This window comes from Monodon monoceros, unplaced genomic scaffold, assembly GCF_005190385.1.
Source record: "Monodon monoceros isolate NGI ecotype Baffin Bay Population unplaced genomic scaffold, NGI_Narwhal_1 Super_Scaffold_19, whole genome shotgun sequence".
Lineage (NCBI taxonomy): Eukaryota > Metazoa > Chordata > Mammalia > Artiodactyla > Monodontidae > Monodon > Monodon monoceros.
In genome coordinates, this window is record NW_021703775.1 from 80,912,538 (window position 1) to 80,926,815 (window position 14,278).

At 51.4% G+C, this 14,278-nt stretch overlaps 1 protein-coding gene and 1 non-coding gene across 2 annotated transcripts; both read left to right on the plus strand.

Moving 5' to 3' along the window:
* Positions 1 to 615: 615 nt before the first annotated feature.
* Positions 616 to 8,241, plus strand: ODC1 (ornithine decarboxylase 1). Its single transcript, XM_029232553.1, has 12 exons — positions 616 to 832; positions 3,655 to 3,801; positions 3,892 to 4,023; positions 4,295 to 4,468; positions 4,653 to 4,825; positions 5,101 to 5,235; positions 5,366 to 5,447; positions 5,652 to 5,735; positions 6,396 to 6,558; positions 6,640 to 6,752; positions 6,841 to 7,055; positions 7,773 to 8,241. The coding sequence occupies exons 3-12, from the start codon at positions 3,922 to 3,924 to the stop codon at positions 7,915 to 7,917; spliced, it is 1,386 nt and encodes a 461-aa protein (XP_029088386.1). The 5' UTR covers positions 616 to 832; positions 3,655 to 3,801; positions 3,892 to 3,921; the 3' UTR covers positions 7,918 to 8,241.
* On the plus strand, positions 2,411 to 2,542 carry LOC114901148. Its single transcript, XR_003795031.1, has one exon. It is a non-coding gene; the product is annotated as a small nucleolar RNA SNORA42/SNORA80 family (small nucleolar RNA).
* Positions 8,242 to 14,278: the final 6,037 nt, after the last annotated feature.

A 14,278-nucleotide genomic window follows, 5' to 3' on the forward strand; every position in this document is an offset into this window, starting at 1 on the left:
GCCGCTAGCTTGCCGGGTGACATTTCTCCCTTCTGCGTCTCTGCCCCCTTCTTCGTGGGGTGGGACTGCGCCAGAATCGCTTCCAGGTCCCTCCCATAGGAATGGAGACGCCGGGCAGAAGGAGCCAGAGTGTGCCAGGTGGGGTCCACGTGGCCCGCTCGCGCCCGCGATTTCCTTTCTCCGCCCGAGGGCACGAGGCATTTAGTGCCAGGTGGAAGAACAGTGCTGCTTGGCGCAGGAGCTGAAATTTAGCGGCGGTCGGAGGCTGGTTTCGCAATTCTTCGGCTGCGGCTCTTCGCCCCAGGCGGAGCGCCAGGCGCAGGCGCCTGAGGGTGCGCTATTGGAGCCCAGGGCCCGCGGCGTGTGCGCCTGCGCGGGCCTGCAGCTGGCCCGGGAGGGGCGGGAGCCGCTCGGATGCGCTGACGTCGAACCGCCCGCGCCCCCCGCCCCTCCGCCCGGCTCCGGGTTGGCCGCCGCCGCGCCCCGCCCCCTCCCTGGGAGGACGCCCGGACGGAACCGATCGCGGCTGGTTTGAGCTGGTGCGTTTCCATGACGACACGCACGGCGCTATAAGTAGCGGAGCTGCGGCGAGTCGCGCTTTGTCAGTCCCCTCAGTCTTCCTCAGCCTCCGCCGCCGCCGCTGTCCCTCTGCCAGCGCTCCGGCACCACCTCGGGCCGGCGGTTCTCCGCGGGAGGGAGTGAGGTGGCGGGCGGCCGGGCGGGCGGCTGACGGGGGCGGCGGGGACAGCGGCGGGGCGGCCGGCGGCCCTGCGCGCTCGGCGGCGGCGTCTGGTCTCCATGGGGTCTGCCCGCGGCGCCCGTGCGCTCTAAGGTGAGAGGGGCGCGTCCGGGCGGTTGGAAGGCCGGGGGAGCGGGGGTGACGGCCACGTGTCCCTGCGCCCGGGCCCGGCCTGAGGCCGGAGCAGCTCCCGCGCCGTGGAGCTGCGAGGACACGTGGTCGCAGAGCCGGCCGCCGGCCCCTGACCTCGGTGAGCTGCTGCGCCCCCGGCCCTGGCTTCCCCGGTGAAGCCGGTCCCCGGTGAAGCCGGCCCCCGGCGCGCACGGCGGCCGCCCTCCCGGCTCAGGGCAGCCTGGGCTGGAACGGCCCGGGGTTCACCTCCTCCGAACCACGTCAGTGAGGGTTTCTGAGCCGGAAGCTGTTGAAAAGGGTCGGTCGTTACTTCAACTGCTGTGGTTTTTTTTAAACCCATGTGGCAGTCCGGTAGCAGGTGCAGGAGAGGTAGGAGGCGAGCCGGCGCAGGTCTCCGGGCTCCCATCGCTCGCGCTCACTTCTAGAAGGAAGAGACGTGCCATTCCGCCGTATTGCCCTGGAATTTACTTTTTTTTTTTTCATTTTAGCTTTTATTTGTGCTATGTGTACAGAGCGAATGACCCAATATAGAAACCCACTCGGGTCGCTAGAGCTGAGATGAGATAACCTTGTAGTAACAACTGATAATAGTCAGCCGGCCATGGCTTAGAGTTGTTTACGGGATCTTTGAATGACTTGGTGAGTCAAGAAAAACCTATATTATTAAGATCCCAGTTCAGGCTTAGGCATAGGAGCCAGTCCCAAGATCTTCCCAAAAAGGCCACCTGTGTTTGAAAATGCAAAACAGTGGGGGAAAGTGGGGAGTAGAACCTCTTAGAAATGTCTAGGGAAAACAAAGAATGTGTTGACTTCATTCAAACCTAAAATAGGGCGTAATTTAGTTTACTTGTAAATTTTTCAGTTGCTGTTTGAATTAGTACCTGTCTTTTCTAACGTTACCCAGTTTGCAGTAAAGCATTTCATAGCAGAGTGCCGCTATCTTGCGCTAGTCCGAGTCATTTTAAGTAACTTAGCTATACCGAAAGGACACCAAAAGGTGTTCTTGCGTGAAATGTCTCTATATCAAGTTATCGAGATAGGGCTTCCCTGGTGGCGCAGTGGTTGAGAATCCGCCTGCCGATGCAGGGGACACGGGTTCGTGCCCCGGTCCGGAAGATCCCACATGCCGCGGAGCGGCTGGGCCCGTGAGCCATGGCCGCTGAGCCTGCGCGTCCGGAGCCTGTGCTCCGCAACGGGAGAGGCCACAACAGTGAGAGGCCCGCGTGCCGCGAAGAAAAAAAAAAAAAAGTTATTGAGATAAAGCTTTGAAAGATACAAGAAAGCAAAATACTTAGTAGGGGTGTATTTCAGAGAAACGAAAACGTCCTAAGCTTAAGCCTGAACATTGCCTTAAAAATGTTTAACAAGACTCTCAATAGCCCAATCTGTCACCGGTGAGCGTATTTAAATGTTGTTATGTAGACAGAATGGGTTTGCCGGCAGTTAGTCTCTTCCCTTCCCCTACGCGCGATTTAGGCAACATAGGTGGTTGACAATGCCAGTAAGTCACATTAGATCAAGCCTTGCAAGTTCTACCGTGCATGGGTTTGGATTTATGGCAGGCCCGTCCCCCTGGGCCTCTCATAGTGTCCCATGCCAGAGCAACCTGGCCCAGAACCATTGCCTGGCCTCTGCCCGTAGGCTGCAGGCACTGAAGCGGGTTGCACAGTGGAAAAGAAGCCCTCCCTGGCAGAAATTAAATAGGTTAAAATCAGTAATTTTAAGACAACTGTCATTGACCAGTGTCGTATTTCATGAAGGCCAAGGACAGTGGCTCTGATTGTTAAATGAGCTTTATTTTTGCTTATTCATAAGTTATTGTTGGCTTATTTTTGTTATTCATAGTTAGTCAAAACTTATTCCCAGGTGATGATCATTCATAGCTAAGCAAGTATTAGAGTGCCTGTAAGGACAGTTGAGGTTCCCAGAGTTGCTAATTTAGTAGGCACTGGTTTAAGAATACTGATTTCTGATCAGCTACAGCAACTGTAATACATTATGTTGATTTGAAGATTGCAGTTTTTTTGTTTTTATTTTTGTGGTATGCGAGCCTCTCACTGTTGTGGCCTCTCCCATTGCGGAGCACAGGCTCCGGACGCGCAGGCTCAGCGGCCATGGCTCACGGGCCCAGCCGCTCCGCGGCATGTGGGATCTTCCCGGACCGGGGCACGAACCCGTGTCCCCTGCATCGGCAGGCGGACTCTCAACCACTGCGCCACCAGGGAAGCCCCGAAGATTGCAGTTTTAAAAAACACATGCCTAGCATGAAAATTAGCGCATAAAATTCTCAGGAAACTTAAGAGCACTCAGTAAGTTGAGAGCAATGATGCCTGTTAGTCACTAAAAGTTGTTCTGTATAAGACTTAGGAAATAGCAAGATGTTTATACAGCAACTTTGAAAAATTGCTGTCATGCTATTTTAAGCTTCTAAAGAGAAACAGATCCGAAATAAAGTAAGCTAACTGTCATGAAACTTTTTCCCTATCAGTGAACTAAGTGCAGGAAAGCTTCTGAAACCTGCATTCAGCAGTTTTTAGCAGGGATATTTGAAATGCTTTTTTTGAGGTGGACAGTACTATATATGGAAGTTCAGTGTGAAAAAATGTAGCGTTGAATCTGTGGTGTCCTCATTCCGTTGAGGTTTATGGAGTCACGTGACCTAAAGCTAGGAATAATGGGATTCCCAAACCCAGTGAGTGAGGTGTCTGTGGAGGGTGCTTGAGTGGCCCTGCTTCCTGTGCGCGCTGCCAGTAACTGATCTTCCAATTTAATGTGTTCCGAAGGTGGACAGCAGATGGTGCGTTTGTCGGGACATTTTCACTGCTGCAGCAGGGGCACGCACACCTTTCGGTGGGACTTGGAATTCCTAGAGAATTGCCTTTGTGAAAAGCTGGCATAATTTCTTTAAATTTCATCTCTTAGTTTCCCTTGTAAGTATTCATGGTTGTTGCAGGCTTATCTTATTAGGAGTTACTAAGTATTGCTAAGACTTCTGAGTAAATCGTCTGCCCTGTCTGCAGTTTGTTGTTTCAGAAAGATATCAAGGAACCATGAACAACTTCAGTAATGAAGAGTTTGACTGCCATTTCCTGGATGAAGGCTTTACTGCCAAGGACATTCTGGACCAAAAAATTAATGAAGTTTCTTCTTCTGTAAGTGTATGCTAAGTCCTTGCTGGAAGTGCAGCTTTGAGAATGTTGGGTTGGATGGGAAGCTTCACTGGGGTCTTGCGGAAATGGAAATGTCTTATTAGGGAATTCAGAATTTAATTGGCTATGGATGGTGCAATAACAATGATATTCATGCCAGGAATTGACTAAATAGAGTAGGATTCATGAGAATGACGGGCAAGGGAAGGGAAGCCTGCGTGTTGGACACATTGTTAGGCCGCTGATGGGTTTCCTGTAACCACTGTCACTGCAGGACGATAAGGATGCCTTCTATGTTGCGGACCTGGGAGACATCCTAAAGAAACATCTGAGATGGTTTAAAGCTCTTCCTCGGGTCACCCCCTTTTATGCAGTCAAATGCAATGATAGCAGAACCATAGTGAAGACCCTAGCTGCCATAGGGACAGGATTTGACTGTGCCAGCAAGGTGAGCAAAAGCCGCAGAACTCACATGATTGTAATGGCCTCGGTGTTCCTAACAGGGCAGACCAAAATTGCGTTGCTTGGGCAGGAGATGCTAATGAATTGAGTGGGGGTGGTGACAGTTTCCCATGTTTTTCTGTTTCTTCCATGTATTAGCTACATGTATTGTAACACCTCTTCTTTTTCAGACTGAAATCCAGTTGGTGCAGAGTCTCGGGGTGCCTCCAGAGAGGATTATCTATGCAAATCCTTGTAAACAAGTGTCTCAGATTAAATACGCTGCCAATAATGGAGTCCAGATGATGACTTTTGATAGTGAAGTTGAGTTGATGAAAGTTGCCAGGGCGCATCCAAAGGCCAAGTAAGTTACTCCTCCATTTGAGGGCAGGGTCAGATGTGGCATCTGTATAATAATGGCAGACAAACTCAAATTTCCAGTTGTTAGATTTCCGTACTTTAGTAAATTATCTGTGTACTGGGTCAGAGACAAAGTAGAAAAAAGCTTAAAGCCTCTTGATTAATAAAACCAAATTAGACTTAAACCACAGGGTATCAGAGCCCAGGAGTCTCTGTCTTAACCATGGCTGTAGGTGATCTTCTGTTATGGGAAACTTGATACACTTTTCTTGCCTCTAGGTTGGTTTTGCGGATTGCCACTGATGATTCCAAAGCAGTCTGTCGCCTCAGTGTCAAATTTGGTGCCACACTCAAAACCAGCAGGCTTCTTTTGGAACGGGCGAAAGAGCTGGATATCGATGTCATTGGTGTCAGGTGAGATCTTGGTGATGGCAGAGGTAGAGATTAAGATTAGACAATGCAAGTTTTTATAGGTTTTCTCCCACTGTGAATAGTTATTTCCAGAAATAGTAAGAAATAGCATATTCTACTTTTTTTGCCCCAGCTTCCATGTGGGAAGTGGTTGTACTGATCCGGAGACCTTCGTGCAGGCCATCTCTGATGCCCGCTGTGTCTTTGACATGGGAGTGAGTATATGTGAACCCCAAGTGGGAGGAGGGGGGGCAAGGATGACAGTAATAACTAGTCCCAATTCCAGAACTGACCTTTTGTAGAGGTCATCTCATATTACAGACATTTAACCCCATCTGCTGCGTGCATTTGTCATGCCTTGTTATGAATCTGGCTGCTTGGTTGACTTAATTTGATTGAATTAACTTTCTTGACTCTAGGCTGAGGTTGGTTTCAACATGTATCTGCTTGATATTGGTGGTGGCTTTCCCGGATCTGAGGATGTAAAGCTTAAATTCGAAGAGGTAATTTATAACAAAACTATAATCTGTAGCTCTTAGCAAGTTCTTTTTTGGAATATTTCAAAACTTAACTAGTTTTAACAGATAGTAAAGGGACTATACAAACGTGAAAATAAATGTCTTGGTGTGGTAATTTGAATGACTTCTGTGCTATTTAAAATGGTACTTAAGGGGACTTCCCTGGTGGCGCAGTGGCTAAGACTCCGAGCTCCCAATGCAGGGGGCCCGGGTTCAATCCCTGGTCACGGAACTAGAAGAAGTTAGGCCATTATATGCTACTCATTTATAAAATAAATCCGTATTCTTTTTTGTTAAAATTATGTGCATAGGCAGAATAGAAAGTTTTGTTCTGTTGGCGCATATTTGCTAGATAAAAACATTTAGGCACTTTGTAAGTGGTAGTAAATTTGTATCATTGTTTAATAAAATCATATCCATAACATCTTAAAGAGGGTAGAAAGGGTGTCTGGAGGGGAATCAAAATGAAACCACAGGGATGTACAGGCTGGTTTTCAGGGAGATGTTTATCTTTTGCTGTTGTTTGAGGGTAAACCTCTCTGCTGATGACTGCTCTCAGTGTTTTTGATGTGTCATGTCCCAAGGTGCTGGTCCGTGTGAGTTCCCCTTGATGACTAACTGCTCTTTTCTATCTCACTCTGGTAGATTACCAGTGTAATCAACCCGGCGTTGGACAAGTATTTTCCATCAGACTCTGGAGTTAGAATCATAGCTGAGCCAGGCAGATACTATGTTGCATCAGCTTTCACGCTAGCAGTTAATATCATTGCCAAAAAACGCGTGTTAAAGGAACAGACAGGCTCTGATGGTACGTACAAAGGATGATTCATCGCGTGTATAACAAAGTTGGTACATAAAGTGGTAATTGAGACTGATTCTGCTTTTCTAGATGAAGATGAGTCAAGTGAACAGACGTTTATGTATTACGTGAATGATGGAGTGTATGGCTCTTTCAACTGCATCCTCTACGATCACGCACACGTGAAGCCTCTTCTGCAGAAGGTACCTTGTGAACACGCTGTAGACGGCGGTTAAGGTGATTGGTCAGGACAAGTGTAAGCAGGTGTGCTTTTCCCCCTCTCAAACGTAGAGACCCAAACCAGATGAGAAGTACTATTCATCCAGCATCTGGGGACCGACCTGCGATGGCCTGGATCGCATTGTCGAGCGCTGCAACTTGCCCGAGATGCATGTGGGCGATTGGATGCTCTTTGAAAACATGGGTGCTTACACTGTCGCTGCTGCTTCTACTTTCAATGGATTCCAGAGACCAACCATCTACTATGTGATGTCAGGGCCCACATGGTTAGTGACAACAGTGTGTGTGTTTATGTCTCCTGTAAGAAAATAAAACCTTCCAGGATTTATTATGCTTGCTCTTGTCGAATAAGAAATTGTTTTACTTAGGGTTAAATAGTAACTTTTTTTTTTTTTTTTTTTTTGCGGTACACGGGCCTCTCACTGTTGTGGCCTCTCCCGTTGCGGAGCACAGGCTCCGGACGCACAGGCTCAGCAGCCATGGCTCACGGGCTCAGCCGCTCCGCAGCACGCAGTATCTTCCCGGACCGGGGCACGAACCCGTGTCCCCTGCATCGGCATGTGGACTCTCAACCACTGAGCCACCAGGGAAGCCCCAGTAACATTTTTTTAAATTGTTTTTCTCTCCATATTAATGTATGCTTTAGAAATTTTGGAAAATACAATGGAAGGAAAAATCCCTTCAATAATTGTGATCTGTATTTTCAGATTTTTAAGGCATAATCATTTTAGAAAAGATTGATCAGGATATTTCTATGCAGCTAGAATATTTTAATTAGTGTCTGTGACTTGTGCTTTCCTTGTTACCGTAAAGATGGTTCTGAAGAAATGCTTGCTGTAGAGCTACGTTGAATTGCTTCCCGATGACATAGTAACCAAGGACATAAATAGGCTCATGAATAAGTTATTCTCAGTTTCTCGGTGTGGAATTGCTCAGTGAGGGGTGACTCAGGGTTCTGAGCATGCCACTTCTGTCTCTTTCAGGCAACTGATGCAGCAAATCCAGAACCACGACTTCCCACCCGGAGTAGAGGAGCAGGACGTTGGCACTCTGCCTGTGTCCTGTGCTTGGGAGAGTGGAATGAAACGGCATCCAGCAGCCTGCGCTTCAGCTCGTATTAATGTGTAGATACCATTCTTGTAGCTGTTAACTGCGAGTTTAGCTTGATTTAAGGGTTTGGGGGGGACCACTTAACTTAATTACTGCTAGTTTTGAGATGTCTATGTGAATAGGGTTGGCACAGATGCAGCAACGTGGAAGACTAGGCGATGGGGTCACACTTATCTGTGTTCCTATGGAAACTATTTGAATATTTGTTTTATATGGATTTTTATTCACTTTTCAAACATGCTACTAAAGCGTGCCCCTCAGGTGCTGAGCAAGCGTTTGTAGCTTGTGCATTGGCAGAATGGGCCAGAGGCTCAGTGCTGTGACCTGTCTGAAGTAAAGTATAGGCACTGGGAAATCCGTCTACAGCGTGTCCATTCCAGATGGCTCACCTTGCGTGTGGTTTACAGGTGGGAAATTGGTGCTTCTCCCATAGGCTGAGAAAATTGCCCCAGAGGGCTAAGGAGTTGACAGGTTTTTAATATTTTGAAGACCCATGGAATGCCTTTTTCCTGTCTGACATTTTTATTTCAAGTGCACAAGTCCTGTAGGAAGTTTGCTTTGGATTCTCAGAATAGTGAGTGGGTCTAGCCCCATGTGCGGTGGAAGGAAAAGGAGGGGCGAGACAGTGGGCAGTCTCTGCTGTTAACGGCTCAGTCCACCCTGGATGCGACTGTGAGCCTGGAGTGCCCAGGGCCCCTTGTTAACTAGCCGGCCTGCGGCGAGCAGGGCCAGTGCCCAGGCCCCCTGCACCCTGCCTCCAGAGGCTAGACACAGGCCCTCCCCGTCTTGACTTCACTAGTTGCATAGTTACAACTAGTTAGGAATGTAGCACAGCTTTCGGTAGTTGTTACACGTGTTATAGATCTTTACCTTCCGACCTTGGCCTTTTATATTCTCTTACTCAACCTGTACCCCCAGTCCTCAGAAGAGGTTGGCAGGCTCTCATACTAAATTTCCAAAATGGGAATTGTGAATTCCTGCTGTAGCACAGGGAGGAGGGAGGAAAGGAAGGCCATGTAAAAGCCAGGTGTCACCTTAGTGACTGCCACTTGTCTGTACCAGACACTGCAGACGCCATTGAGTGTCTCACCAGCTTCGTTAGAGGGACACGGGGAGACAGCATGTGGTACAGATGGAAATGCTGCAGCTTCCTGCATCTCAGGGACTACATTAAGCGCTTCTGCTGATGCCGTTAGTACCTTTACCAAGGAGTTGAGGGGGGGAGTGACTTGTGATTCTAAAAAGCCACCTTCCCCCAAGCCCCGAGTTCCACCTGGAGACAGCACATTGCTGTGATCGCTGACGTCACATCTCGGCTGATTAGCCAGACCCCTGAATAGGACTTCTTAGGAGCCACAGAGAAAATAGGTCTGACTGGAGTCTGGGCAGAATAGAGGAAAGAACACGAGTGGACTGTCTGTCCGACTTTCTGTGAGCACATTCTTTTCTGGGTCCTCAGTCTGCCCGCTGCTAATGTTCAAAATAAAGGAATTGGTGTTCTGTATGGATTAAGTGCCAAGAAATGCAAGCTAGATGCCATGCCTAAGATTTTGAGAAATTAGATTTTCTACCTTCAGAAGTGAGGAGTAACAAGATGCCCTAGTGACAGCACTGAGCTTGGATTGAAAAGAGGAGAGGTTTTCCGCTCAAAAAGTATGCAGTACTGAGGGCTTGGGAACTGCTCTTCTCGCAGCCTGTTAGGTAAAAGTGCAGTCCAGCCAACTGGCCAGTGCTGGTGGGGACAGAAGTAGCCCCAGGTAGTCCCATGGCGCCCATACAACAGCCTCTGAACCTGGCTCATGGCAGCTTGGTGAAGCCACTTGTGAACCCTAGAGCCTGTATGGTGACACGGCCTGGGCTGGGCCAAATGGCCTCCCGTGGCCCCTACACCTGGGTGTGGGCGAGTTTGGCAAAAGGATGGAGATCTCAGACGGCTGGGTGTGTGTCGGTCAACACTGTCCTCCAGGACCCTCAAGTTCTAGCTTGTAGTGTGCACTTAGTATGTCCATTACAGATGGTACTGTCTGGTCATTCATAGAAATGACATTTCTAGACCTTGATTTGAAGTGAATACAGCTCTGGCCTCCACCAAGGCTGTGGGTGACTCTTCCTCCTGAGGGTGTTGGAGTCTCCACGCAGGCCCCCATGGGAGGGGCTACTGGTTCAAGGTAAAGGAAGTGGTTTCCAAGCCCCTGCATTTGAATCACTTGGGGAGCGTCTGAAAATGCAGATTGCCGGGTCCGCCCCAGGACTGGGGACGGAGTGTGGGGCAGCGGGTAACCACCTGGGCAAAGTAAGATGTCACTGATGCTCCTTACACCACAGTAAATCCCAGATGAAAGTTCTCATTGTGACAGGTTAGGCCACAAATGTATTAGAAGAAAACATTTGAAGTCAAGAATGCAAGGGGCAGGGGCTTCCTTGGTGGCACAGTGGTTGAGAGTCCGCCTGCCGATGCAGGGGACGCGGGTTCGTGCCCCGGTCCGGGAGGATCCCACATGCCGCGGAGCGGCTGGGCCCGTGAGCCATGGCCGCTGAGCCTGCGCGTCCGGAGCCTGTGCTCCGCAACGGGAGAGGCCACGTGGAAGGGGCCAATTTCTTTCCTGTTCAAAGAGCTCCAATAAATCCGTAAAAAAGAATTCAATAGAAAGCGGGCAAGCCACTTAGGTTCACAGAAAAGAAAAAACTTTGAACTTGAACAAACTTTAAAACTCAAGTGCATATTAAAACTATGAGAATCTATCACCTGTCAGTTTGATGAACGTAGAAGAGTGCACTGGCTTCCTGGGTGAGCAGGCTGGCTCGCCCAAGGCAGATGGGAAACAGAATGAGAAGAATCTCTGGAGGGAATTTGGCAATATCAGAAATAATCCACGTTACCTTTGCCCCGACACGTCTACCTGTAAGAGTTTTCTGATAAGTCGGCGTAAGGCTGCTCATTGTGACAGTGTCTGTACAGCACGTATTAGAAACAACCGTATGCTCGTCAAGGGGGTGCTTGCTGATGAGAAGATCCCTGGAACACACGGCTGCTTCAAGACGCAGAGCCCTGCAGGAGCTGGTGGGGGACGCTCTCCAAGCTGGAGAAAGAGGGCCAGAGGGGCACCGTGCAGTGAGCTATCCCCTGTGTAAAAGGCAAGCCAGGCTTGGTGTGCACGCGTGTACCTGCACACGCGTGGAAACTTCTGAAAGGACTGACAGGACACGCAGCAGGAGGATGGAGGCCTGAGGAGGGGAGTGGAGACCGACTTCATATGCACTCTTACACGTGTCTATTGCTGAGCTTAAAGGAAGCAAATGAATATGCCTTCTGGGTGAGGAAGGAGAGGCCCAGAGAAAAAGTCCTCAGAGCGGCTGAACCAGGGCCCGCGGGCTGGGCCGGGGCAGGGCGGCGTGAGGCAGGGCGGCGTTGGCCAGGGCCGCTCTGCAGGGCTGGCTCGCACCCACCCAGCTCCTGAGGCTGCCGGAAGAAGCGGCCGAGTCTTCGGGGCGAGTACTCACCCGCCCCGCCCCCCCCCACACACACACCTCTGCCCCGCAGCCCCGTCCCCTCCCGAGCGGGGCCGTCTGCCCTGACAGGGCGCAGTCCCCCCGAGGACGGGGTCAGAGCCTGAGCCTGCACCTGGACCCGTGCGCACCCAGGGCGCCACTGTCCACGCCTTCCGCAGCCCTCTCTAGCCTCCTGGCTGACCAGCCTTCGTGCTGCCTCGCAGGCGGCCCGCTGGCCCACGCAGGCCTCACTCAGCCTGTCTTCTGTAGCCCTGTGCTCCCCACGGCCCACGGTGACCCCTATGATGGTCACCTTGCATCTCTGTGCAGACTCCATCCTTGTCAGGTTACTCAACCTGCCAGCTGGTCAGGCTGTATTTTATGTGGCAACCCTATCAACCAGGCTTCCGAGTCCCGGGTACCAGGAGCCCGGCCTCAGCTTCTGTGTGCTGTGTGGCCCACGGGAAATCAGGTGCTCCCCCGGGCTTTAGGCTGTCAAATGGGACAGAGGCAGAAAGCTCCTACATGAAGCTGGCCGGAGAGGCTCCGAAACCAGGCTGGGGGATCCGCGCTCCCAGGCCCGGACGGCCCTCCCGGCTACGGCCACCAGGGGGCAGCAGCACCTCGCGCTTGAGACTCCTCGGCCCATCTGGAGCTGCGACCAAGTGGGCAGGTCCTTCAGTCCCTCAGCAAACGATGGCAGAGGCCTGACTGACAGGAGGGCTGTGGGGACTGGAGCGTGGCCTGGCTCAGGGGGAGATCCAAGGGCAGCCACACCTGGGCAGCTAGGCTTTGAGGCTCCAGACATCTCGTCCTGGACCAGGCTGCTCCCCCCAAAAATCTTGCCGAGCCCCACAGACGAAGACTCCCCCAGCCCAGCCCTCACCCCCTGCCTGTCCGGAGTGGGTGATGCCCCCAGCCTGGGCTCCTGAAGTACCCACACCACACTTGGTGACCTGGCCGGCCACCCCTCAGGCGCCCCCTGGACACACCGCTCGTGCCCGTGCCCCCCCCCCCCCCCCCCCCGGGCCCGGCGGCCAGGCTCACCCGCCCCCGCCCCCCGCTGAAGCGTGGGTGGCGTGGGAAGCAGGGGGCACTGCCCTCACAGTCCACCCGCTGACCAGCCCTTGAGGCCTAAGTCCAGGTCCTGCTTATCCCCACACATCGGTCCCCGGGCGCCCAAGGCTGCTGGTGTTACCCCTCCCCATCTTCGCCTGGCACGGGGCCATACTCTTCCCACAGCGGGGCCGCCCCACCCTGGGCGCCTGGTGCCAGCCCCGGATCTGGCGCCCCCTTCTGGAGGAGCCAGGAACCATCTGCAGCCCTCGCTCTGAGCTGGAGGGGCAGAGGGGCAGATCCTGGCCCACGGGCATCCTTGCCCTCCCCCAAGGCTCTGCAGCCTGTCCCTCTTTATGTCACACTTAGTCATTCCACTTGTAGTACCTTATTCTACAGAAGTAATCCCGATGGACACAGAGATGTATATAAAACGTATTCACATTGTTTGTGACAGGGAAAAGCAAACTGTCAATCTAATTGCAAAGAATTGATTAAACTATGGGACATCAATATGATGGAACACTACATGATACCTCATTAAGTGAAAAAAGCAGGAATATGAAATAGCAAGTGTACTACAATTCTATTTTTGTAATCCCTAAGTGTACAAATATATTTATAGAAAACAATAAAAAGACTGAGAATATACACCAAAATGAACAGTGCTTATGTCTGGGTATTAAATTTATAGGTAATTGTTCTCTTGTTACTCTGTATTTTCTATAAAGAATATATGTAACTCTTAGAGAAAGTTTAAAAGCAACATAAAAGCTATCAGAAAAATGAGGCCTTAAAAAAAATCCTATCACAACAGTATCATGCCAAAAGCTAAGCATATATTATATTAAGAATTCAATATTTTCAATTTTAGATTGAAATCTAAAATTGAATTTTAGATTGTGAGATCAAGGTCAGCACCCTTGGCTCTCTGGGCCCCTGCCTTATGTGCCCAGGGTCACGTGGCTTGTCAGTGGCCAGGCTGAGACTTGTACCCTTGCCTCTGTGTCTGAGGCCCACTGGGTGCAGTTCCAGGCTGTGGGGTGGACCCCACGCTTCGTTTGTTCACTCACTCATTCTGAGCCTCTAATTTGTTTTTCCCCCTCTTGTTTTTGGCCATGCCACGTGGCTTGCGGGATTCTCAGTTCCCCGACCAGGGATCGAACCCGGGTCGTGGCGGTGAAAGCCTGGAATCCTAACCACTAGGCCACCAGGGAACTCCCTAATTCTAAGCCTGGCCTGTACCGGCTCTGGGTAGGGGAAGGGGGAAGGCGACCAGAAGGAAGTGAATTATGAGGTCAGTACAAGGGAAGCAACGCTGTGGGCGAGGGGAGCACGGGGGCCATGGGGAGTATCTGGGGAGGGTGGGGACGGCTTTCTGGAGGAAGGGGCGTTTGCATGGCGTCTTGGGAAAGGCAGGTGTGTGGGCGTGCATGAAGTTCATGGAGGCCGTTTCAGCCCAAGCTGGGGACAGGAGTAGGGTGGGTGCCCTGCTGTGAAAGCCGACTGGGCCAGCTCAGAGCCAGGGCCAGGGGCTCGGGTCCCGCTCCCACCCACCTGGAAGGAGCTGCAGGGCTGCCACCCAACACAGCCTTGCACACGTCCCCAGAAGCCACTCACCTGCTGATACGGGCCCAGGCCAGACGCGCCGGGAGTCTGGTGCCGAGTCTCTGCACAGGTGGTGCCTGGGTGTGCGTCTATGACACTGCCTTGTAGGGCAGACACACACCCCAAACTAGATGCCTGAGTCCCACCAAGCCCTGTCACTCACACACACACACACACACACACACACACACACACACACACACACACACACACACACACACACACA

Excerpts from the sequence above, each read along its gene's own strand:
- ODC1 (XM_029232553.1), top strand. The coding sequence starts at position 3,922 with ATGAACAACTTCAGTAATGAAGAGTTTGACTGCCATTTCCTGGATGAA. Across the intron at positions 5,448-5,651 it reads GCTGTGTCTTTGACATGGGA|GCTGAGGTTGGTTTCAACAT; the intron begins GTGAGTATATGT and ends TCTTGACTCTAG. Across the intron at positions 6,753-6,840 it reads TGAAGCCTCTTCTGCAGAAG|AGACCCAAACCAGATGAGAA; the intron begins GTACCTTGTGAA and ends TCTCAAACGTAG.